The 26,963-nt window shown below is 40.3% G+C and overlaps 1 protein-coding gene across 2 annotated transcripts in view; it reads right to left on the bottom strand.

The window, feature by feature from the left end:
• Positions 1–5,341: 5,341 nt before the first annotated feature.
• The window catches only part of Uggt1 (UDP-glucose glycoprotein glucosyltransferase 1), a 125,621-nt gene continuing 103,999 nt past the window's right edge, over positions 5,342–26,963 (bottom strand). For both annotated transcript variants that reach the window (XM_042685095.1, XM_042685096.1), the window contains 11 exons: positions 26,640–26,725; positions 22,498–22,582; positions 21,201–21,289; positions 20,405–20,509; positions 19,057–19,141; positions 17,326–17,508; positions 15,759–15,919; positions 13,921–14,035; positions 12,350–12,466; positions 11,566–11,731; positions 5,342–9,710 (listed from right to left, as the gene is read on the bottom strand). In XM_042685095.1, coding sequence (XP_042541029.1) covers positions 9,685–9,710; positions 11,566–11,731; positions 12,350–12,466; positions 13,921–14,035; positions 15,759–15,919; positions 17,326–17,508; positions 19,057–19,141; positions 20,405–20,509; positions 21,201–21,289; positions 22,498–22,582; positions 26,640–26,725 — 1,218 coding nt within the window. In that variant the 3' untranslated portion in view covers positions 5,342–9,684. The remainder of the gene's footprint in view (positions 9,711–11,565; positions 11,732–12,349; positions 12,467–13,920; positions 14,036–15,758; positions 15,920–17,325; positions 17,509–19,056; positions 19,142–20,404; positions 20,510–21,200; positions 21,290–22,497; positions 22,583–26,639; positions 26,726–26,963) is intronic.

Genomic DNA, 26,963 nt, shown 5'->3' with positions numbered 1-26,963 from the left:
ACATCTCAGGAAAAAATCCCTCCTTTGTGGTACTATTGTTGGGATATAATCTGGAATTGATATAAACTGGAATTGATAACATTTCAAAAATGTCATTTATTTTATGGCCAACTGCTGTTGGACACAGGCTGAGATAATTCAATGGGAGGATGGTCCTTCTAAAACACAGTGCTCGGGCTGGGAAGGTGGCTCAGTGGTACAGCACTTGCCTTGCATGCCTGAGGCCCTGGGTTTGATTCCCCAGCACCACATAAGCAAAAAAGGAAAAAGCCGGAAGTGGCACTGTGGCTCAAGTGGTAGAGCGCTAGCCTTGAGCTGAAGAGCTGAGGGACAACGCCCAGGCCCAGAGTTCAGGCCCACGACCAGAACCCCCCGCCCCCAAGAAAAAAAACAACAAACTAAAACACAGTGCTGGCACCATTGCAAACCATGAGCTTAACCCTTCCTCTCTTCACACACAAAACCCCATGTGATCAAATACCTAAATGGGAGAGCTAAAAAGAGGAAGAAACCATGCACCAGTGGCTCAAGCCTATAGTCTTAGCTACTCAGGAGGCTGAGATTTGAGGATGATAGTTGAAAGCCAGCCCAGGCAGACTTATCTCCAAGCCAGAAGTGGAGTTGTTCTTAAGTGGTGGTAGAATGCTAGCCTTGAGCAAAAAAGCTTAAGGACAGTTTCCAGGCCCTGAGAGTTCAAGCCCTAGGACTGGAAGAGAGAGAGAGAAAGAAAGAGGTGGGGGGGGGGAGACAGACAGACACAGACACAGAGAGACAGACACAGAGAGAGACAGAGACAGAGAGAGAGACCATAAATACACATTGCAGAAAAAGACCATATTGTATGAAATATCTGTATACCTTTTCAGCCATCTTTTCATATATCTGAAAAGAGACTAGTATATAAAATATATAAAGAATTCTTTGAGCTCTATAATTTTTTTTTAAATAGGCAAAGAATCTGAGCTTATTTCTCTGAGGAAGAAAAGCACATGCCGAAAAACCACTCAAAAAGTTGCTCAATACTATTCCTCCTTTGGGAAGTGCAAGTCGAACCCTCAAATGAGACACCTCTTCACATGCACTAAGGTGACTAGTGGATGCACAACAAAGGAAAACATGATTCCTATTGGTAAAAAGAGAGGAACTGAACCCTGTACATCACTGGCAGTAATGTCCAGTGGTGTCACTGCTGTGGAAAACAGTGTGGGGTGCCTCAAGAAATTAAATACAAGTCAGGCACTGAGGACTCACACCTGGAATCCTAGCTACTCAGGCAACTGAAATCTGAGGAATAAGGTTCAAAGCCAGCCTGGCCAGAAAGTCTATGAGACTCTTCAGTTAATCACCAAAATAAACAAAAAAACGGAAGTAGAGCTGTGGCTCAAATAGTAGAGTATTAGCCTTGAGAACACACACACACACAACCACACACACACACAACCACACACACTCAACCACACACAAAAATAATCCCCCCAAAACCTCAGGGAAAGCACCCAGGTCTAAATTCAAGTCCCAATATGGGCACACGCACAGACAGAAAGAAAGACACACACACACACACATATATACACACACAGAACATTAACCCACCTTTAAATGAATTACAGTTGGGGTATAGCTCAGTGATGAAATGCTTGCCTAGCATGTACAAAGCCTTGGGTTCAATCCTCAGTATTACGTGCACACATACAAAGGGAAAATTCTAATTAGCTGCACAGGATGGTACATGTTTGTAATCCCAGCTAGTCAGGATGTGGAGGTAGGAGGATTATGAGTTTGAGGCTAGCCTTGGAAAAGGAGAACTTGTCTCAACAATAAAATACAAATGAAAGGGCTGGAAGAATGCCTTAAATGACAGAATGCTTTTCTAGATTGTGCCAGGCCCTGGGTGCAATCCCCAGTACCACAAAGAATATTCTGATATATGCTATGCTGTGGACTAAATTGTGCCCCCACCTGTAGTTCATATGTTGAAATCCTACCCTCTCACATCTTGGTATTCAAATATATGACCTTGGAGAGGAATGAGGTTTAAATTAGGACAGGTGAGGCACGAGAGTGGGAATCTCATGATGGGACTTTAGTCCAAGAAAAAGAAGAGCCTGGCACTGTGGCTCACACTTGTAATCCTTGTTACTCAAGAAGTTGCGACCTGGGGGATCACCACTCAAAGCCAACCTAGGCAGAAATGTCTCTAAGACTTCATCTACATCACAAGCAGAAAGCCAAACTGGAGGTGGGGTTCAAATATTGGAGCGGCAGGGAGGTTGCATAACCCTGAGTTCAAGTTCAAAGACCAGCACAAAAAAAACAAAAAAGAAGAGAAGCTAAGGTGATTTCTTCTCTCTCACTCTGTCTCTCCCCTTTCTGAGGACACAGTTAAGAAGTCCGGCAGTCAGAGCCCAATCTTCCAGGTGGTCTAATCTCACACTTCCAACCTTCAGAACTGTGAAAAACAAATTTCTGTTAATTAAGTCCCTCAAGCTTCCACATTTTATTACACCAGCCCAAGCTAAGAGATGAACTTTGAAGACACTATGATAAAATCAAGCCTGGGTATTAATATTAACCTTTTATCAGATTCATAATGTGACTCATAAACATTTTTCTGGTTCTGTGGATATTCTCATGATGTCCTTTGGTGTGTAATTTTTTATTTTTAAAATTTCCCCCTCCCTCAATTTTCTCCCTTTCCCTCCCCCTGTAATTTATTATAAGGAAATGTTTTTTTTTGTTTTGCTAACAGTATTAATTTAATATCCACTAATTCTCTTGCATGCAGCTATCCAGTTGTATCCAGCAGCATTTAAAAAAATTCTTTGGCACTTATTTCAAATACCAACAGTTCATGTATATGAGGGTTGAGTTCTGGGATCTCAGCTTCATTGGTATATGTTTATTCTATGCCTTGCAGCACTTGGTAGTAGGTTTTGAAACATGAAACGTTTTTCAGCACCCTCAGCCAGGTGCTGGTGATTAACATCTATAATCCTAGCTACACAGGAGGCTGAGACCTGGAAAATGTCAGCTTAAAGGCAGTCTGGAAAGAAAAGTGTGAAGCTTTATTTAAAATTAAGCAGCAGATGCTAGATTGGAGGCATGGCTCAAGTGGTACAGTGCCAGGCTAGCAAGCAAACTATGTGAGAGAACAAGGCTCTGAGTTCAAGTTCTAGTACAGAAACAATTGTCCTGATTTAGCAAAGTTCCTTGAAATTCCAGGTGAATTTTAGGATAAACCATTTTACTTTTGAAAAAAAAAAAATACCAGTGGGCTTTTAACAGTAAGGTATTGAATCTGTAGATAAATCCTCAGAGTATTTTTATTATAACAATATTATTGGGGCTGTTCGGAAGGTGGCTCAGTGGTAGAGCGCTTGCCTTGCATGCATGAGGTCCTGGGCTCAATTCCCCAGAACCACATAAGCAAAAAGAAAAAAAGCGGGAAGTGGCGCAGTGGCTCAAGTGATAAAGCGCTAGCCTTGAGCTGAAGAGCTGAGGAACAGTGCCCAGGCCCAGAGTTCAGGCTCCATGACCAGAACCCCCCCCCCCCCAAAAAAAATTAAAAAAACAAAACAAAACGATATCATCTTGCAACTAATGAACTCAGTATTTCTTTCCATTTATTTAGGTATTTATTTCAGCAACACTGATTGTTCACTGTATTTCAGTGGGCAGTTTCCTTGATTAAGTTTACTCCTAAGTATCCCATTCCTCTTGGTGCTATGTAAATTGAACTCCCTTTTGGATTGTTCATTGTTACTATAGACAATGAAATTTTGTGTCCTTTGGACATTACTGAATTCATTAAATAGCTCTTGCTGTGGATTCTTTAGTGGTTTTTACATTAGGTACATCATCTGTGAACAGATGTGACCTTGTTGTTCTCCCAATTTGCATGTGTTTTCTTTTTTTGCCTAATTTCCCTGTCCAGAACTTGCAGAACTATGGTTTGATTGAAGGTGTTAGAAGTGCACATCTTTGCTGATTCCATGAGGAAAGTTTCCAACCTTCCGCACTGAGTATGCTATGTGTGCAGTGTGTGTGCACACATGCATGTATGCTAGTAGAGACTCAAACTCAAGGCCTTGAGCTCTTGCTTGGCTTTTTCACTCAAAGCTGGTATTCTACCACTAGAGCCACACCTCTACTTCCAGCATTTCACTGGCAAATTGACATAGTTTACTAGGAAAATGCTCTACCACTTGAGCAATACTGTCACTTCTAGAAAGGTTTTGATGAATAGAAGTTCTCTCTCCTTTGTTATAGATCTGCTCTGATTTTCTCTTTTGTCACTCTGTGGTTTGCACATTTATAAGGACTTCTTTCTTGATAACTAAGGATCCAACAAAGTTCATAATATTCTCTTACAATTCATTTTATTTATATATTTTGTAGAATGTTTTTATTTCTACATTTCTATTCTATTTTCTTTCATAATGCCTTCTTAATTTTGTTGGCATTTTTTTGGCGGCCATGGGGCTTGAACTCTGGGCCTGGGCGCTGTCCCTCAGCTCTTCAGCTCAAGGTGAGCGCTCTACCACTTGAGCTACAGTGCCACTTCCGGTTTTCTGGTGGTTTATTGGAGATAGGAGTCTCACGGTCTCTCCTGCCCGGGCTGGCTTTGAACCGCGATCCTCAGATCTCAGCCTCCTGAGTAGCTAGGATTACAGGCGTGAGCCACTAGCGCCCGGCTTTTTGTTGGTATTTTTAAAGAACCTAGTTTGGGACCTGCTAGGCACTCACCTGGAAGAATCCAACTTTGAGGTCATACAAGTTTTGTGGGGATTTTTGGGGCTAGTTCTGGGGCTTGAACTTGGGGTCTAGGCACTGTCACTTAACTTTCTCACTCAATGATGGCACTTTACCACTTGAGATACAGCTTCACTGGCTTTTAAGAGTTAATTAGAAATAAGAGTCTCGGGGCTGAGAAGGTGGCTCAGTGGTAGAGCACTTGCCTTGCATGCTCGAGGCCCTGGGTTCGATTCCTCAGCACCACATAAGAAAAAAGCCAGAAGTGGCGCTGTGGCTCAAGTGATAGAGTGCTAGCCTTGAGCTGAAGAGCTGAAGGACAGCGCCCAGGCCCAGAGTTCAGGCCCCACGACCGGACCCCCCACCAAAAAAAAAGAAGAGTCTCACAGATTTTCTTGCCTGGGCCAGGCTGGCTCTGAACTGGAATCCTCAGATCTCAGCCTCCTGAGTAGCTAGAATTAGACATGAGCCACCACCAGCCAGACAAGACTTTAGACAAAGGTCTATTCCCTGCTAGGGTATGCAACTTCTACCAAGGACTTGGCTTTTGTGCTCTCAATACATAAAAGCTGAATGACTGACCACACAGTTTTAAAGAAGAGAGGCAGAAGTTTATTTTGTTGAGCAGACCTTATTTTCATTATAGTACCAGGAAATTGGTTCTCATTTCCCTTTGGATGCAGAGATTCTGCAGACATTTAAAACCTCAATACTGTTCCCAACGCACCAGACATATAGCTGCATTTAGGAACAGAATTACAGTAAAGTAGGAGAGTTATAAAGAAGGTTCTTTAAACTACATTCTTTCCAAGCTTTGTCCCCATTTTCCCTTTACTTCATTTCCATGGATTATTGTTTGGAAAACAATGAGTACTTGAAAATGTTTTGTTCCAAAGGCCAACATTATTTTGCGTTCTATTTATCTACATGGGACCTGGAGGCGATGCATAATCCAATGGGCTCATGTCCTAGTTCATGGTCCAGTCACTCAGGCCTTCCCATTGGCCTCTGCATTGCTGGCAACCTGGGAAAGACTCAGGAGAGGGCCTCTTACATGTTGTGTTTAAGCTGTACAGGCTACTTCTGGGGAATGTGTAGCTGTCTGAGGCTGTTTGTGGTGGGTTTATTTTGGGGGAGGGAGGGGGGAGGTAATGGCTGTTACTCAATGATACTAAACAAGATCCTCTACATATCCACAGACTCACAGCCAAGTCACAACACAGAAGTGGTTTCTCTATCACAGAGAGAAAACCAAAAACCAAATAAAGAGTGAGAAATGTGCCACCTCCAGACACTCTGTAGTGTCGGTAATGACCTGAGCTTTCATGTCTGGATTGTTTGGATTCAGTCAGCTAATTAATCACCAAGTCCTAATCAAAATCTTTTCTTACTATGTTAAGGCATAGAAAACATGAATTTATATAAAAACTGCTGGACTACCAAACCAGACATGACAAACTATGTTTGATTAACTGTGATCATAAAAAAAATGCCCTCAAAACATCAAGTACTGTAAAAACTATTAAAATTACACAATGAATGTGAATCTATGTAACTTAGCACATAGTACACTCTCCATCTTTCACTTCTGTCCACTTTTGTTTCAAGACATTTTCTACCAGGTGTTTCTACTGATTCAATTTCTACAAACTCCATTCAGGAAAGTAGAACTACATTCAAACATTTCTTTTAGTTAAGCCAAATTAGGAGTGACTATCTTAGAAAAGGACTGCTTTGATGTTTCTAACTGTAGTCACTGGGGACAGTGTTGTCTGGCTTGACATGTACCTGACCATCTGGCAAAGGAGACTCTCTTCCCCTATCACTTGGACTCTCCCTTCCAAAACTGCACTCCTGTTGCCAGTTCTTAGACCCTGAAACCAGGTCAGTGTTGTTCAGGAAGAGCTTAAAAATTCAAACATGAGGATGTCAGGAGAGTACAGGAAATTTAGCTTAGTTTACAGAAATTGTTTCTTAACATTTGGGAAGGCCCAACACCAACAAACGTCTTTCTGTTCAGTTTGAAATCCAACATTCTGATGGAATCACAATTTCATCAATCTAGAAAAAGCCAACTTGTTACCACTCTCGATGTGAGTGTTGAATAAATATACTTTTGACTACACCCAGGAGTCTAGATAAAGACCCTGGCCATGGCATATCCACCGCCCCAGATCTCAGTCAAATACATTGTTCACAAAACATAGAAATAGATCCACATTGTTGCATGGCATTTCGATATGCCATATTATTTCATATTATATTATCAAGTGATTTAGAAAGGAAAATTTCCACTATGACATGAGAAAAAAAATTACATCCAAATGCTAACTAAGACCACCATATTGAACAGTTCCCAGAAGCCTGAACATTTGGGTCCATCAGCTCTTAGTTCCTAGGGAAAAATCTCTCACCTCTCTTTTCAGACATAGTACAGTTTCTTATAGTAGAGGCTACAGACAAAGCTCACCAGGACCATATTTTAGTGGTAACATCATTTCCTGGGCATTTGGTTAACTTAGAGAGGTGATTAAGCCCCACAAAGCAAGGAAAGAAACAGACAGAGGGGCACAGACCACTTCAGAAGCAAGCTGGGATTGGTGTTACTCAGCACCAAGTACAAAAACTTCTGTCTGGGTGCTGACAGATGGGGCGCAGAGCTGAAGGAACCAGCACCCCACAGGGAACAGTTTTACTTCATACCTTCTTTCTCTGCAGAGTATGCCTAAGAGACCTGGTAGTAAGACAAGAAGGAAGCCAGCAAAGAGCCAGCATGTAGAGCATATGCTAGCGACCTGACCATTTCCTACTCAACCTCCCAGACAAGGCTGGGGAGAATTACATTTCTGCCTGCAGCTGTAGACAGCAGTGGCAGTGCCTCTGAAAGCTTAATTAAATGTGGAGATGATGCCTGAACAGGTGTTTCTTGATTTCAGCGATCCTATCCTGTCAGATGCTCAGACCAGGGAGAGGCAAGTAGAAAACTACCTCATCCAGCCACCTTGGGACCTTTCCCAACTCAAATCAACTCATCAGTCAAGTTCTCTTTTAAGCTGTGCTCCCCAACTTGTTATGAAATTATGAAAGCCAATCCAGAAGCACCTTCAAATGACTGGGAAGCTTCTATGGTAATTTCTACATTTAAAAATGGAAAAAAATAGAAATCTGTGGTTAATATTTTGACTTTTAAAAAGACCGCGTATCAAATTGTTACCTGGCTTAGAATGGTGAGGATTTAGCTAAGCATTTACCTCATCCTTGTTTTTGTTTTTATTGTGTTTTTGTGCAGTGCAAGAAAAGCATTCTGCAAGCAAGAAAAGCATTCTGCTCCTGAACCACAGCCCAGCCCTTCCTAGTTTTAAAAAGCAGCAATCTCAAAAACAGCAAACCCATAAGCCAGAAGGCAGGGCGCTGCCCCTTGGTGCTGGTGCTGCCGTACCTTGTGGCCAGGGCAGATGGTACCACATGCCCCAAGAATTCCACAGGGATGACGTAGGCTGTCACTGTGAAGACACACAAGGCAAAGACGGAAGGTTATGATACATCATAACACAGCCATGCCACCTCAGAATTGGTGTAGAGAGCTAAAATAAACAGTACATAAGACAGGGTATGAGTTCCAGAGTCAGAATCCTTTTTGGTCTCTGATCCTGAGAACTTTTAAATTTTGTTAGCTTTTTTTTTTTCCTGTGCTAGTACTGGGCTTGAACTCAGGACCTGGCACTATCCCTTAGCATTTTTGCTCAAGACTAGCACTTGAGCCAAATTCTATTCCTAGTTTTTGCTGTCTAATAAGAAAGAAGAGTCTCATAAACTTTCCTGCTCAGGAACCATAATCTTCAGATCTGTTTCCTAAGTAGCTAGGATTACAGGTATGAGCCACTGACAACCAACCAATCTGGATATTTTTTGTAGAGGAAAATCCAGGCCAATTTTCCTGTGTCTGAGAAAAAAGCCCTGAAAAAGAAAAGGGGAAGTGATGTAACAAGCAACCAAGGAGCCTGAAGCCTGAGCCTTCGTAGCTTCATCACCAGAGGAGCTTCTTATGGCTGTGCCCAGTTGGAAAATTGCTAAGATTTTTTTTTTCTTTTTAGAAAGTGAGAAGAAAAAGTAAAGACTTTCATAAATACAAAAATTGTTTACAAAATAATTACCTAGAAAGTTCCCTGGGACTAGGTAGGGAATAGGAATATGTTTTCCTTTCAAATTAGCCACAACGGTACTGGTGGTTCATAAAGAAGAACGACCACTTTGTAGTTTTCCTCCCCAGCACACCTGAGAGCCCTTTCTAGGCCTGCTATTTTCCCTACCTTTCCCAACCCCCGCCCCCCCAATTAATTTGCTGAGCCATTGTACCAAGTCAACCCTGAAGACACATGACTACTAACTGGGGTTCAATCAAAATCAAACCTAAGGCCTGGGAAGAGAGTGGGTAGAGGACATGAGAAGCATGTTGGCATATACCTCCAGGCACGGAGTATGGATGAAGCTTCTGCTAGCCTGACCCAGACCCAGTGCAGTAAACTGAGGTAAGGAAGCATGTGGTGGCTCCCAGCCTGCTTCCAGGACGGCACAGCATGTGTGTGCTCTTGTGTGTGGGCACAAAGGACTCTGCTTCTTCTGGTTGCTGCTGTCATTTCTCCATATGGCAACAAGATTGCTCTTTTTCTTTTTCCTCGCTCTTTACAGAGTCCCAAAATATCAGCCACTTCTTCTGAGGTACAAATCTAGCAGAGCCTTAACCCCAAAGATCCAGCGCCTAAGGCGTATAGAAGTCAAAATCAATGCTCAGAATCAAGAGGTGTGGCACACCTGCTCAGTCAGTTCATCAGCAGTTGTATAGACAGATCAGAAAAAACAAAAACAAAAAACCTAGCATTTAGTACAAAAACTGTTTTTCAAATGGTGTCATTTCCTGTCTCCTTCCAGGGCTCATAATTCTTCACGTTTCTGAGATCCTATGAAAAAGAACAATGGACAATAAAACATTACTCTTCAATTATAAAAATACAAAATGGACATAGTCCACAACCTGATCTATATACTCTTGCCTCCTTTTAAATTTTTAATTTTTTTTTTTTTTGCCGGTCCTGGGGCTTGAACTCAAGGCCTGGGCTCTGTCTCCAAGCCTCTATGTGCTCAAGTCTAGCACTCTACCACTTGAGCCACAGAGCCACTTCTGGCTTTTTCTCTTGATGTGGTACTGGGGAATGGAGCCCGGGGCTTCATGAATGCTAGGCAAGCACTCTACCGCTAAGCCACATTCCCAGCCCCTCCTTTCAAATTTTTATCTCTCCTTTCAAATTTTTAGGACTTTATATTAAAATTTGAAAGCAAAAACATAATAAAGGAGACAGCTTTATTTTAAAAACACTGAAATAAAGCTGAGCATTGGTGGCTCACTCTTTAATTCTAGCTACTCAAGATATGAGTAACTAGGATATGAGGATTATGGTTCAAAGCCTGCCTGGGGCGATGGGGGCAGGAGGGGAGATTATATGAGATCTTACTTCCAATTAACTACCAAAAAGCCATAAAGGGTGCTGTGGCTCAAAGTGATAAAGCACTAGCCTTAAACACAAAAACTCACGGGCAGTGTCCAGGTCCTGAATTCAACCCTAGGACCCCGACTCACCCCCCCTCCCACATTCTACACACACACACACACACACACACACACACACACACACACACACACACACACACACACACACACACACACACACACACACACACACACACACACACGCACTGAAATAACGCAAAGTCAACTGAATTGTTTTCTCAAGTGCAGTATTAATACGTAATAATGTTCACACATTTTTGGTCAGTTGTCTTCTATTTCTTCTTTTTGGTGATACTGAGGTTTGAACACAGGGCTTTTCCCTTGCTCTACCACTTGAGCCAAGCCTCTAGCCTATCTAGTTCTATTTATTTTCAAGACTAGGTCTTGCTTTGTAGACAGGCTCTCCTGACCTGTGATCGATCCTATTTGTGTTTCCCTGTGTGGCTGAGATAATACATGTGTGCCATTGGCTGACACTGGAGTCTCACAAATTTTTTGTGCTCAGGCTTTAACCGAGATCCCTTAAATCTCTCACTCTCAAATAGCCAGGATTATAGATATGCCCACCACTATGCTTGGCAAGAGTCTTTAAAAACAAACAAACAAAAAAAAACTTACTAGCACATAAACATGTTCTTATGTATCAGTATAGCTCATTCTTGGATGTTGAAACCATTTTTTAATAATGGTTTTGGCTTATAAAAATAGTAAAATAATTGCCTTCATCTGTATTGTTTTCTTGTGGTGAATTGCTTCTCTATGATATACTCAGTAGAAGTGTTATTGAGGCAGAAGCACTTGCTGCGTTGTCCTGCTGCACCCAACAGCTTCGACAAGGCATACCACAGTCTGTCCACCTTCTCCCCATGAATGGGGATGCTTGTATGTCTCCCTGATTCCATGTAGTACACACTTAAGACAGATTCCTCCATTTGGATTGCTGTTTCCTCAAATTCCCTTGTGCTTCACTCTTATTATGATGTGTGTTTGCATTCTTTGCCCATTTATCCAGAAACTGAGGTTTTAGTAATACATGTGAATAACATTTATGGTCAATATATAACTTTTCAGTTAATGTTATTATATAATCTTCAGAATGGACAAATGAAAAAGCAAAATAAAAAGCAGGCTTTGACTGATGTTAGGATTAAAGAAACTTTTTCTTTTCCTTTATTATTTTTTTGCTTTAATAACAAATAGAAAATAGAAACATAAATACTTATCCAAAGACAAAGATTTATATTTACCTTTTTGGCTTGGCTCTTTTGTCTTTTCCTTATAGAGTGTGCCTGTTTCTTTCTCCTTCTGAAAGCGAATCTGTAGTTGTTTGATCTCTTGATCATAGTCCTGCCACTCTGGGACAATTCGCACTGCAGCTTCCAACTTGGGTTCTTTGGTCATTGGATTATTACACTGAAAATCCAATATATACACTTCAGCTAAGTTAAAGAAAAGGGTCATTATACAGAATTTAAAGGTGTTAGTAGTGGGCATGGTAGTACAGCTACTTGGGAGGCTAAGGAAGGAAGATCACAAGTTCAAAGCCAACCTAGGTTACATAATGACCTGGCATAGAAAGAAAGGGAAGGAAAGAAAAGAACGAAAGAGGAAAAGGAGAAAGGGAAAAAGTAGGAAAGGGGGAAAGTGGGAAAAGGGGAGAGAAAGGAAGAAAAGGAAAAAAGGGATTGGGACAAAGGGAAGGGAAGAAATTAAGCAAAGATATTTTTGTCCCTTGATTACATGTACTAACTGGTCAACAACAAATAACCAAACCAAGCCTGAGCAACTAAAAGATATAGTAGAAGATATACATACATAAATATGTATCTGGCAGTGGGCTATATAAGCTGTATTTCTTTCTACAAAGAAGTTATGGAAGTTATCAAAGATAGACAAAGTCAAAGTCCATCTGGAAAAATAACAAGGCACAGAGAAGAGCTGGCAGAGAAGTGGCTCCACAGACAAGAAGCAATGCAAACAGTCCTGACGGGGGCCTGGGGCAGATATAGGACTTCACTCCCCATAGCTTACCAAGTCAATGGTTTTTGCCCTCTTCTTAGAAGCATCATCACACCAGGTTTCACACCAAAGCCATTCTTGAGGGAGAGATTTGATTGGCACCTGATGGATCATGTTGTTGGGCAAATCCTGTTTGGAAAAGAAAATAAAGCACAGAAATCTATAAATTTCCAGAGGAAATTCAAATACAAAATCAAAAACTCTTTCCCATTACATACATCCAGAATGCTTAAAACTTATCTAGACTTCCTTGTATGAAAGTAATTCAACAAAACTTATCCCTGCTCACTTTTGGAAGTCAAGTAAGTTTAGAGAGCTCTTTTAATACATAGCTTCCCCAAAAGCAACTCTGAATGTCCCTTGTCTACTGAGCCTTGCTCCCAAATAGATCAGGACAAACAACAAAATAGCTAGAAAATATATATAGTTAAAAAAAATAAGGAAAAATGATACACTACGGAATAACGATTTACACAAAAGAAAGAACATAATGTAACACATAATAATATAAATAGAAAATGGCAGTCAAATTCTGCCTTGTTAATAATTACATTTATCCATAAATGGATTACATTGTTGAACTGAAAGTCACAATGAATTGACAGCTCACATATAAAATTAAGATTGACAGTAAATTTTGGTCAAATATGGAGTAACAGGATGTCTCACATTGCTGAGAGTATAAATCAGAACTACATTAAAACCTAAAGGACAGCTTTCAGACCCTGAGTTCAAGCCCTAGTACCAGAACACACACACACACACACACACACACGCACACACACACAATTTAAGAAGTTTTAAGTTTGACTTAAGCAAAACAAAATGTTTAATTATGTGAAACTATGTTCTAAAACACTTAAACTACAATTTGGTATCTAAAAGATGTCTAGCGTTAATAGTTTTTCATCTAGCTTTAAAACACATTATGTTTTCTGACAGATATAAAAAGGGAAACTGTAACACTTTATTGTATACTGTGAATCCTGAGTTATTTAGTTCATAAAGCTGAAAAAATGAATTGACTACAGCAGGCAGAGAAACAAATTTAATAGATGAAGTTGTAACAAATTAAAAAATAAGGTAATAGCCAGGTACCAGTGGCTCACATTTGCAATCCTAGCTACTCAGAAGGCTGAGATCTAAAGACTGCAGTTCAAGGCCAGCCCAGGCAGAAAAGTCTATGAGATTGATCTCCAGTTAACTATCAATAAGCTGCAAGTGGACCTACGGCTTAAGTGGTAGAGCACTAGCACTGAGCACACAGCACAAAAGCCCAGGGACCACTCGGGCCCTGAGTTCAAGCCCCAGAACCTGCATGAATGAACGAATGAATGACAAGATCATGTTCAGAAATACAGTATCCTTTTCCACCTCTTTAATTAATTACAAGCAGGTCTCTGACATTTTCCATTACTGGCTGATGTTCTGAGGCCAGATACAAATCTTTCACACACACATGCACATAGTCCATGAAACAAAAGGAAACAGAGAATTGAAAAACAAATAATAATTCATTTTCTAAGACAATACACTCTATACCCCAATCTGAAAATGTTAACCATAAAAAAAAAGTCACCTACCTGATCAAGATTTGAAAGGCTATTGGGATCCTGACTCAGACCTTGGTACTGTCCCCTGAGTCTGTCACCAGCAGCTATTTTCCTAAACTTCTTCAGATCCACAACATATAGTGCACTGAATAGAGAAGACCTGCTTGTTATAATCAACAATGGATTTATGGCAGAACTAACCCCACTGAAAAACAAAATAGGTCAGATTCCAGTTTTTCTTTGAAATGGTGAACTGAAAGGTCACAGTAGAGTTAGGTTCATATGTGCTACTTCTTTCAAAGAAGTTAAAGAAAATTATTGGATAAACTATATCCTGCCATCACTAGCTCTCTTTAATCACTGTTACTGATTTGCCTTCTGAAAAAAAGTAATTTCTGAGAAAAGAGTTTTAGAGAATGTAGCAGATTTGGTGATAAGTGTTATAGTAACTCATAAAAAATGCATTTGCAAAGGATATCCTGATGATGTTTAAACGCTACAGCGGAAAACCCCCCCATGGTATTACAGTTATTTTGCACTAAAAGCATGAAGATAAAACTGAAATCACTGAATCTCACCATTTATCTCTGGTCCTACAGGTCCATCTATCCTCCAAATCTTCCAAATTACACTTTTCTCAAAAAAGATAATGGAGTGTTCATTATAATGAAGGATACATTGCTTTACCTAAGATGTCTCTTGTGAATATATCCTACAAACATACATGAAATATGCAACATAGTACATATCACAGAAAAAAATTAAATAATACCCTGGAATAATATGAAAAAAGTAATAAGGTATCTGTTTATATGTTGATATTAAGATCTGTAAGAAAATATTAAGTTAAAAAAAAAGCAAGTGCTGGGAAGGTGGCTCAGTGGTAGAGCGCTTGCCTTGCATGCATGAGACCCTGGGTTCGATTCCCCAGCACCACATAAGCAAAAGGAAAAAAAGCCAGAAGTGGTGCTGTGGCTCAAGTGGTAGAGTGCTAGCCTTGAGCTGAAGAGCTGAGGGACAGCGCCCAGGCCCAGAGTTCAGGCCCCACAACTGGACCAAAAAAAAAAAAAAAAAGCAAGTTATAAAACAGTACAAAGAAGATGTATATTTTATATAAAAATAGACATTTCTAGCTGTTTGTCTAAAAACAAACTTTTTTTTTGCCAGTCCTAGAGCTTGAACTCAGGGCCTGGGCACCGTCCCTGAGCTTCTTGTGCTCAAGGTTAGCACTCTGCCACTTGAGCCACAGCACCACTTCTGGCCTTTTCTGTTCATGTGGTACCAAGGAATCTAATCCAGGGCTTCATGCTTGCTAGGCAAGCACTCTACCAATAAGCCACATTCCCAGCCCAAAAGAAACTTGTTAGGAAGTACTAGAGTTTGAACTCAGAGTCTTGCCCTTGCTCAGCAGGTGCTCCTACGACTAACCCATGCGTCCAGGCCTATTTATATAAAAATTACTCTGAGAGGACAGGCAGTAAATAACTAAGGGAGTTATCTGTTGTGGAGTGGGAACTAGATAAAAGAAAAAGGATAGGGCCTGGGAAGGTGGATCAGCCATAGAGCACTTGCATGAGGCCCTGGGTTCAATTTCTCAGCACCACATAAGCAAAAAGAAAAAAGCTGGAAGTGATGCTGTGGCTCAAGTGGTAGAGCGCTAGCCTTGAGCTGAAGAGCTGAGGGACAGCACCCAGGCCCAGAGTTCAGGCCCCACGACCGGACCCCACCCCCCCAAAAAAAGAATAAAGAAAGCTTTTATCAATGAATATTTTTGACCCATATTAATATATTATCATTTACAATGTGAAGCAGACAAATTAATTCATTAACTTTCACAAAAATGTTCCCAATATAAGTATTTTCAGTACCTGATATGATACTTGCGTCCAGCTAAATGGCTGGCCCAGTAACCGGATTTCCAGAAGCGGTAGCCATCCATCTCTTTTCTGCTGTCACAAAAAGGAGTATAACCATAAGGGGCACCATCCAGACTGAAATCTCTTAACTCTTTCAGATCTGTTCGCACAATCTAAAGAAAAGAAAATCAAATGTCATTTGCTAAGCTGGTATGCAAGCGGTACTAACATAACTTCTTAAAGTTCACAGTGCATCACAGAAGGTGGAGGGAAGGCAGCTCAATATGTAATGGTACAAGATCTAGTCTGAATTCCATTGCTAACTGGTTGAACTCACTAACATGAAGTATGGCACAAATTACTGTAGGTGCAAACTTAACTCAAATAGGTTTGATGTTCTCAGTTTCCTCATCTGAAAGCAGCAGATGACATAATTTGGAGTACATATCTCAAGGGATTGTTGGGAGGCTAAGTAGGCTACCACAGACAAGTGTGGAACAATGCCTTACTCAATATTAAGTACTCAACTAGGATTACATGTGACTGTATGAGAAAGCATATTTCAGGTTGCTTCGCCAGAAGCAGGGGATACACAGAGGTGGGGAAAGTCTGTTCAGATGACTTTGGCACACATTATATCCCTTCAAGCTGAGAGTAATGTAGACGGGTGAGACGGCTGTAGGAGGAAGTGCATTTATGCTGTTGGAGCTTAGTTAAGTTAAATCCTGATAGTTACAAGAACATCTGCATCATTCCCTTATTATCAAGGCCAATTATCCCCCCTGAGCTTCATCTACCATTCATACCAATAACACAAATTTTAGACAGATATAGTGGTGCTGACCTCCAGTATAGCACTGGAGAGAAAGGAAGATCAAGGCCAGCCAGAGCTAGGTAGGTAGGTAGATAGGTGGGTGGACAGGGTAGAAGAGAGATAAGTGAGTGAATGGAAGGGTAGATGGATAGATAGATAGGTAGGTAGGTAGATAAACCGACAGATGATGGACAGACAGCAGACAGACTGGCCAGCTATCTTTTTGGTAGACAATGGGAAATGAGGGGAAATAACTGCTATACTTGAATTTTCCAACTTTTACTCTTACTGTTAAATAAATGAGGTAAGACATAAAACTACATATATGACATTGTTGCAACTGTGTTAAAAAAAAGATAGAAAAATGAAAAGGAGATATACTGAATACAAATTAAATTTAAAAAGTACTCACATTTGGGCAATGCTCTCCCATATTTTCTAAATATTAGTAAAAACCAAGCAGGTACTTTTTCATAGTAAGAAAAACAGTGTTTAAAAAAGAAAAGGTGGGTTGGGAAGGTGGCTTAGTGGTAGAGTGCTTGCTTTGCATGTATGAGGCCCTGGGTTCAATTCCTCAACACCACATAAGCAGAAAAAGCCAGAAGTGGTGCTGTGGCTCAAGTGATAGAAGGCTAGCCTTGAGCTGAAGAGCTGAGGGACAGCACCCAGGACCAGAGTTAAACCCATGACCAACAAAAAAAAAAAAAAAGAGAGAAAAGGCTTTGTCATACCTACTACAAACAAATCTGGCCTTTGATAGCTCACCTGGTCAGCATCCACAAACAGAAACTTGTCCACAATGAGTGGGAAGAGCACGTCTAGGAAGAGAATCTTGTAGCCCCAGATGATGCGCTGCTTTTCTGTCTGCTGATGGAGCCACCGGGGCCATTTGTACTGAACAAGCTCATACTGGAAGTTGTATTCACTTGCCATGTAGGGTATAAACTCCTGTTTTCAGACATTAGAAATACTAAGAAATCATTCGTTTTGATTAAGAATTGACTTTTTTACTTTTGGTGGTGTTATAAGACATGTCTCATGGTGTAGACCTGCTGGCCTTGAACTCTCAAACCTTCTGCCTCAGCCTTTTCAATGCTGAGATTATAGGATACACCATCACCCTGCCAGGCTCTCCCTTCCTCTTCTCTTCCTTTTTGTGCCAGTACTGGAGCTTGAACTCAGGACCTCATACTCTTCACTTTGACCAGCTGGTGCTCTAACCACTTATGAATCCAGTTCTAACTTTTTGACAATCCACTTATGAATCCAGTTCTAACTTTTTGACAATCAATTGGAGGTAAGAGTCTTGAGGATTTGTTTGCGCAAGCTGGCTTTGAACTATGGTCCCCAGATTTCAGCCTCCTGAGTAGTTAGCATTATGGGACACAGGCACCTGGCAATATCTACCCTCTTAGTGGAAGTTGGGACCACCATTATTATAGTACAAGTAAAATGTTTCCCAAAACAGTGGTATCAAAGAACTTAATCTCAATTCACTTGTGACTACATAAAATAATCCCTATTTCTTTAAAACTTTTAGTTACTACAAGAAATAACAAAAATCTACAGGCAAAGGCTTTTACATTTTTAACTCTGTATGTGTGTGCATGCGCGCATACACGCACACAAATACGCACATGCTCACTTAAGCACAAAAACTTTAAAGTCCATTTGTCTAGACCTGATTTTAGAATAATATTCTGTCAGCTTGATTATACAGTTTTTCTCTAAGCTAGGTTCTAACTCAAGAATAGCACAAGAACGGGGCTGGGAAGGTGGCTCAGTGGTAGAGTGCTTGCCTTGCATGCATGAGGCCCTGGGTTCGATTCTTTAGTACCACATAAGCAAAAAGAAAAGAGCCGGAAGTGGCACTGTGGCTCAAGTGGTGGAGTGCTAGCCATGAGCTGAAGAACTGAGGGACAGTGCCCAGGCCCAGAGTTCAGGCCCCACGACTGGACCCAAAAAAAAAAAAAGAATAACACAACAAAATCAAACTTAACAAATTTGTTACAATTTATAAGTCTTTCATATTTTAACTACAAATACCTTCAGGGGACCAGAAGTGAACTACTTATCAGGGAGACATTATTAAATATTTTAAAAATTGTTCAGTACATTCTATAGAAAAAAAATTCTTTAAAAAATCTATTTAGGTAAGAATTCTTGATAGAAATAAAGCAGATTATCCAAGTATGATTTTTTGTTTGGCATGAAGTTATTCTCTCCATATAATGTGTGGTAGTGGTCTATGAGAAAATCATTCTGTCCAAAGCGAACTATTAGTGTACTTGCTAAATTAAAAAAGACATCTATGATTCAGAAAAAAATGTTAGTTCATCAGAAATTGCCTGGCACTGGTAGTTCTTATCTGTAGTCTTGCTGCTCAGGAGGCTGAGATCTGAGCATCACAGTTCAAAGCCAGCCAGGGCAAGAAAGTCTGTAAGACTCTTATCTTCAATTAATCAACAATGTTTCCCTTTCCCCCCTGAAACAAACCTTAAATGTGGGGGACAAGTAATTCTTCAGGAACCAGAATTTCACAGGAGTTTTGGTATTCTTCAGTACTGATAGCATCATTATGCTGTCAAACGAAAACAACAGTTTTCAATGCTTCTAAACCTCAAAAGAGCATTAAGCAGACACGTTAAGCAGAGCATAGTAGAGCTAACTATTGGCTCAATTAAGCAAAGTAAAAACCTTAATAATGAAAAGAAATGTAGTCATTCCTACTTCTCAAGTTGAATGGGAAAAATGAAGAATACCTCTATAAACAGATACCTAACTGACAGAGATTAATGTCAATTCTGTTAAATAAGCTACTTCATAAACTGCCACATCAATTATGGTACAAGTTTAGACCAGAAGTCTTGGCAACTGGCTACACTATTCTTCAAACCTCCTGGTAAGCCACAACAGCATATTGCTGAGGAAAGCTTGTATGTGTCTCCTGACAGCCTCCTCACCTTCCCTTTGAGGGAGAAAATCAAGTAAGGAGCAGGGAGGGCACAGCTCTGGATTTTTTATTTTTTTTGGCCTGTCCTGGGGCTTGAACTCAGCACCTGGGTGCTGTCCCTGCACTTCTTTTGCTCAAAGCTAGCATTCTACCACTTGAGCACCGCTTTTTCTGAATAGTTTATTGGAGAAAAGAGTCTCACAACTTTCCTGCCTGCCTGGGCCATCTTCAAACCATGATCCTTAGATCTCAGCCTCCTGAGTAGCTAGGGTTACAGGCATGAGCCACGGGCACCCACCTAAGCTCAGAAATCTTGAGTCAACATTCAGTTAGAACCTTCAGCATTATTTTAGGTTGGCTGTTTCTTGAAAATAGAAAAACTAAAATGAGGAAAACAGCATTTGGATTCTTTTCTATACTAGATTACAGTGGAAGATGAAAAGGAAAAGCAATTGACAATCAGGAAACTGACTTTCAAGTAACACTGTGTCCTTTGAGCTAGGTCCATTTGATATGGTGATTAGGTTCCTAAGGGATTTTCCTAAGCCAGTGGCTGGGTGGCTTGGGCCAGTCCCAAGAACTACATTTCTCCTGGCTCTAAAATCTGTAAAAGGTGGTGAGTGTTGCAAGGCCTATACTATCTGATTTACGTAATATTTGATGGCCAAATACAAGATACGAGTGTGATATTAAAGGCCTAGTCTTGTAAGGGCTACTCTTTAATACTAGATCAACTTCACAGACTTGCTGAGATCAATACAAATGATGTATGGCAAGTAATTCATAACTCTCAGAGTGCTCCAAATACACCTAAGTATATAAACCTTTTCTCAAAATAAGAACACTACAGCAAATTAATTTACATATACCAAAATAATCAACAAGACTAACCGAAGAAATCTTTCGTAGAGATGACCAGATGCAACAGAGAAAATATTAATTATATCATCTTTGTCTTGTTTTGCCTCCTCAGTCTTCTGTCCTCCTGAAAATCCCCTATAACAACAGAGATAAAAACAGGACATCTTGCAGTGCTGGCCAGACACACAACCCTTAAGGAAAGAGGTAGTGAGTACTTTCCCGTTCCCACCTTAAAGTAAGTGCAGGCATGAAAAACCCAACACTCTGATAGGGGGCCCAGAGATGACAAGGTCACCTCCTCTAAAACTCCACATTGCCTTAGGAACAGGTGGATCACAGTCAGATGCATAGAATGCAATTTGTACAGTGGGAAGTAAACTAAGCAACTATCATCACCTCTCTAAAAGGCAGGTACAGCCCAATGACAGTGAAGAAATGTTTAGTGGAAGTATGTTCAACAGAGGGAGGCATTAAAGTTAAAAGAGATTTGTACTACTCCAAAAAGTAAGTGTAACACTTGTCTGCAGGAAGCAGGATAGGAAAGCCCTACAAAGGGCACCCATTTTTTTTTGGGGGGGGGGAGGGAGAGGGGTTGAACTCAGGGCCTAGGTGCTGTCCCTGAGTTTTTTACTTAAAGTTAGTGCTCTACTACTTTGAGCCACAGTACCATTTCTGGATTTCTGGTGGTTAATTGGTATCTCATGGACTTTCCCACCTGGGCTGGCTTTGAACCGTGGTCCTTAGATCTCAGACTCCTGAGCAGCTAGGATTATAGGTGTGAGCCACTGCTCCTGGCAAAAATGTCTTTTTCATAATGGGGATTTACCATTTGAAAGAGTCCCAAAATCCAGATTCATTCTCATTTGTCCCATCACTCAGCAAGTCTTCATTTGCCATGTCTGCCTTCTTCTGTACCTGGAATGATATGCAATAGATTTTACTACTCTTTGTGGTCTAACTGTAGTAAACCTGATTTGTGCTGGGTGTGCACTTACTGTAAGCACTGTCCAAAACAGGACATAATCCAACAGTTCTCCCACAAGGAGGTGTAGCCCCATCCAGAGCCTATCAGTACTCAACTAATAAAATGTCTTCATCAAGATACACACATTACAGCCTTAAATGAGAAGCTAGCAACCTCTTGTAATTAAATACTATTTTCAGTTTGTATAAGGAACAAAAGACCATGAAATGTGGCTTGGGAAATAGTCTGAGTAAACCCACAGCACATTTTGCCCAGCTAGCAGTAAATTCAAGGAAGGAGTACAACCTAGTGGATCTGTCAGGACACAGATATTGCATGCCATGAGCATGTTTCAGGATTTAGTAACACAAAGTGCCAGATGAGTCTTCAGGTCAACCATGTATGACTAACCTTAGGTTTTACTGTGCATAATCTTTAGTTATTCCAAATATGTTTACTTTAAGACACTAATAAGTCCAAAATAATGAGAAAGGAAAAAAAAGTTATTGCTCATTATTGCTTAACTTTTCACTGGCATTTCCCTCAATATTCTCAGGGTAAAATGATCAATAATAATACTATAATCTGGGACTATACAAATGGTAAGCCTCTCTCAGAACATACTATATAAAGCAAGTCTGGCATTACACACTGACAGTCAGCCACAGACTAACATTTACCAAAAATAAAAAATAAAAAAATCCATAATTGCTACAATAAATTCCAAAAATACTTTTGAGCTAGTTTCAAGATACAGTAGTTACCTGTCCATCTGTGGAAGAACATTTCAGACCCTCAGCAGTGGCCTGAAACCTACTATGGAATCCTGAAATATACTATGGTTTTGCTTATACATACATACTTATGATAAAATTTAGTTTATAAATTAGGCACATGAAGAGACTCATAACAGTTAACTATACTAAAATAGGACAATTAAAACAACATATTTTATGACAAAAGTAGTATGAATGAGATGTCTCTCTTGAAAGAGTCAAGATAAACAGTAGTATTTCTAGACTGGCTGATCATGGGTACGTTGGACTCTTGGATATGTAAGACTGCTGTCAATATTTTTATATGACAGATAACAAATACCATTATGTACCAAATTTTTACCAATTATTAATGAATGTCTGTCTTAGCACAACAAACTTACCTTCACTTTGATAATTTTGCTTTTAAAGTTATTGAGTATGATAACAACCTCATCGGCATCAGGTGGAGAGTCTGTACCATCATGGCTTGGAGAGAAAACCAAGATAGATATTACAAATCACAATTTTTTTTTCCTTTATTTTATTTTTATTTTTGTCAGTCATAGGGCCTGAACTCTGGGCCTGGGCACTGTCCCTCAGCTCTTCAGCTCAAAGCTAGCGCTCTACCACTTGTGCAACAGTGCCACTTCCAGATTTTTCTGCTTATGTGGTGCTGAGGAATCAAACTCAGGGCCTCATGCATGCAAGGCACCTTCAGCACTAAATCACAATTCTTAAAAGGCACTAAATGGTCAATTACAATCTGATATATTAGTGATAAAGGGAAGAGCTTTGCAAAACCATTTTCTTACAACCTCAAAGAAACCAATAAAAACACTTGTAGAAACATTTCTATACACAATACTTCTTTCACAAATCCTCTCTTCAGATTACATACCAGAGTGAAAGGCCCCCAGGCAAGGCAAGTATGTGATGGGAACTGAACAAATATGTTTGTAGACCTAAGCCACGTACAGTGCCTTGAAAAAAGGAGTGGGAAATGATATGCACCACTCTAAGCCAAAGAACTGGCTTCACTTAATTGGAATAGTTCTGTAAAGAAATTTATTCTTGGGCTGGGAAGGTGGCTCAGTGGTAGAGTGCTTGTCTTGCATGCATGAGGCCCTAGGTTCGATTCTTCAGCACCACATAAGCAGAAAAAAAAAGCCGGAAGTGGAGCTGTGGCTCAAGTGGTAGAACACTTGCCTTGAGCTGAAATGCTGAAGGACAGTGCCCAGGCCCAGAATTAAGGCCCCACGACCAGACCCCCTCCAAAAAAAAAAAAGAAAAGAAAAAGAAACTTATTCTTTCCTTCTGGAGGCACACAATCAGCCAAGTCAAGGCTTTGGACTGAACTTGGTACTCTGGTAGGATGAACTATAATCAGTTTTATTTATAGGGAAATATTTGCTGAAAAAAAATTTTAAATAATGCTTTCCTACTAGCTTCAATTTCTAGTTAGCAAATTTCAAGGTTCAGAAACCACTACTTCCTGTCATTCACAAAGAGTAGGATACTTGAGCAAAAGTAGAGTTCTGGCAGGGGAGAAACTTGAAGTATGAAGCACTTCAGAGACAGGAAGTACTCATATAGGAAGCCCATGAGGATGGGATAGTCAGAAAGAGAGGAATGTACCATAGCCCTAGAGGAGGAGGAAAACAAGCAAAAGCATAGCAGAATGGGCAGTTTGAAAACACTATTCAAATTCTGTAAAACTATACCTGGTGAAAACATATTTGGTAAAAAATGTATTTATGGGGCTGGGAAGGTAGCTCAGTGGTAGAGCGCTTGCCTTGCATGCATGAGGCCCTGGGTTCGATTCCTCAGCACCACATAAGCAAAAAGAAAAAAGCCGGAAGTGGCGCTGTGGCTCTAGTGGTAGAGCGCTTGCTCAAGAGCTGAAGAGCTGAGGGACAGTGTCCAGGCCCAGAGTTCAGGCCCCACGAGCGGAACCCCCCCCCCAAAAAAAAACAAAAACAAAAAAAAATGTATTTATAAGAAAGCCATTAAACACATTAAACTGGGCATACTGCCATGTGCCTATGTAATCCTAGCTACTCAGGAAGCTAAAGCAGGAAGACCGCTTGAGCCTGAGAGTTCAAGGTTAGCTTGACAACAAAGCAAGACCCCATATCAAAAAGAAAGAAAGGAGCTGAAAAATATTAACTTGTTATAGGTAAGGTGAGCCTTGTAATTATACTTCAGTCAAAACTAAACATGGTATATATACACAATGGAATTCTATGCCTCCATCAGAAAGAATGACATTGCCCTATTTGTTAGGAAATGGAAAGGCTTGGAAAAAATTATATTAAGTGAAGTAAGCCAGGCCCAAAGAAATATAGGTCCCATGGTTTCCCTTATTTGCAATAACTAGTATATGTCTAAGTCAAGCAGAAAAGGTCAGATAAGGTGATGTTAGGGAAATGAACCCTAAGATATGTATTCAATTTTTTTTTCTTTCATGCAATTGTTTCTAACACATTTATAAGATTATTTCTTTGTTGCTCTGTATGTCCCTCCCCCACAGTATAACCCCTGCTTTTACTGTATTTGATGTTGGTATAATTCGTGGAGGGGAAGGGGAAAAACAAATCGTTTAAATAGGGATACAGGTGGACCCATTGCAACGAGATGTACAAGTCGTTATCTCAAAAACGAACTTTACAACTTTGGTGGGGAGGGAGGGGGGCGGGGTGGATTGGGTGGGGAGGCTGGGAAGGGATGGGAAGGGGAAACAAAGGAGGAGGCTACAATGCTTGATATAAGAAATGTACTCAAGATCTTGCCCATGTAATTGTAACCCCTCTGTACAGTATTTTCTTTTTTTTTTTTTTTTTTTTTGGGGGGGGGTCCGGTCGTGGGGCCTGAACTCTGGGCCTGGGGGCTGTCCCTTAGCTCTTCAGCTCAAGGCTAGCACTCTACCACTTGAGCCATAGCGCCACTTCCGGTTTTTTTCTTTTTGCTTATGTGGTGCTGAGGAATCGAACCCAGGGCCTCATGCATGCAAGGCAAGCGCTCTACCACTGAGCCACCTTCCCAGCCCCTTGTACAGTATTTTCACAAAAAAAAAAAAACAAAAACAAAAATTAAACATGGACTTTTTAATTAGACAGGAAGGAAGAGTAATAGAGGAAGTGAGATTGATTGAAATACATTGTACATGTATAGAAATGTCATAATGAACACCACTACCTCCAACAGAGCAAATATATGCTAATAAAATCATTAATTGATTATTTAAAAAAAAAAAAAAGGAAGGAAAGGAAGGAGGTGGGTATTAATGGCTCATGCTTCTAATCCTAGCTACCCAGGAGGCTGAGACCTGAAGATTACAGTTTGAATTCGGCAGAAGAATCTGTGAAACTCTTATCTCCAATTAAGAACCAAAAGGCAGAAGTAGAGCTGTAGCTCAAATGGTAGAGTGCCAACCCTAAGCTAAAAAGCTAAGGGGGCAGCACTCAGGCACCTAGGCCCAGAGTAAAACAGCAGTACTGGCACCAAAAAAAAAAAGTGGGGGGGAGGGGGAGAGAGAGATGACAAATACTAATCCATATCGCTCTCATGTGTATTGGATAAGACAGTACTGAGCCAAAGTAAATAGATTCAAGGGTGGAATTTTTCTAATGAAAATCATTGCCTTAGCTGGGCACCGGTGGCTCAAGCCTGTAAAATTTAGCTACTCAGGAGGCTGAGATCTGAGGATCGCAGTTCAAAGCCAGCCCGGGCAGGAAAGTCCATGAAACTCTTATCTCCAATAAACTACCAGAAAACTGGAAGTGGTGCTGTAGCTCAGGTGGTAGAGCTCTAGCCTTGAGCTGAAGAGCTGAGGGACAGAGCTCAGGGCCAGAGTTCAAGGCCCATGACCGACAAAAAAAAAGAAAAAGAAAAAGAAAAAAGAAAATCATTGCCTTAATAAATTGGCAGAAAGTCTTTTCACATAGCTCAAGACTAACTTAAACTATGATATGTAGAATTTAAACCAAACCTTAAAGGTAGTGTGTACTTTGACTAATAAGTAAGAGTAGTAAACCTTCAAGACAAAAATCTGGCCACTGATATATGGTAAGTCTGCACATTGCTCAGGGTCAGGACATACACTGTCAAAATAGGGAAGTATAGTTGTTCTTTATTTCTTTTCTACTTTTTGAAAATGATTATTTTTCTCATCTGCTTTATAGTGATAATATTGACATAAAGAAATCACTGCAGACTAAAACCTGACTGTATATATTACTATATATATATATTGTCATCCACTTCTGCCCTGATAGTTCTTCCATATTTACTTTCATGGAAAACTCCATTTTATCACACAGACTATAAAGTAAATGTATGGTGCTCAAGAAAATGCCAGGTAGGGAAGTGGTGCTGTGGCTCAAGTGGTAGAGCATCGCCTTGAGCTGAAGAGCTTAGGAACAGGCCCAGAGTTCAAGCTCCGTGACTGACCAAAAAAAGAAAATGCTAGGTAGCATTTAGTTAGATTTGATTCTCACTGGAAAGTACTTTGGAAAAATAATACACCTGCATCACTTAAGCCTACCTGTAGATTCTATAAATATCTTCTGAGCGTCCTTTCCTTAGTCTGAGGATCCAAGCTCCTGGGTTGGCTTTTAGCTGAAAGTAGCCCTAGGACATGAAAGAGAATCAAATTTTAGTTCTCTCTTTAAACTATCTGAAGGATAGTTACATTCTGAAGATGCAATGCAAGGGTTGTTTTTTTTTTTATGTCCCTGATCCCATTTTTGAGGTAGTGCTGGAATTGAACCCGGGGCCTTGCATCTGATAATTTAAGTAAGATGATTAAATAACCAAGGCAATGCAAAAACAACATCTTTATGGCAGCACATTTTGTCATTTAAGTTGT

Source organism: Dipodomys spectabilis, unplaced genomic scaffold (assembly GCF_019054845.1).
Source record: "Dipodomys spectabilis isolate Male_0828 unplaced genomic scaffold, ASM1905484v1 ptg000094l, whole genome shotgun sequence".
In the NCBI taxonomy this organism is placed as follows: Eukaryota; Metazoa; Chordata; class Mammalia; order Rodentia; family Heteromyidae; genus Dipodomys; species Dipodomys spectabilis.
This window is presented reverse-complemented; position numbering and strand designations above follow the sequence as displayed.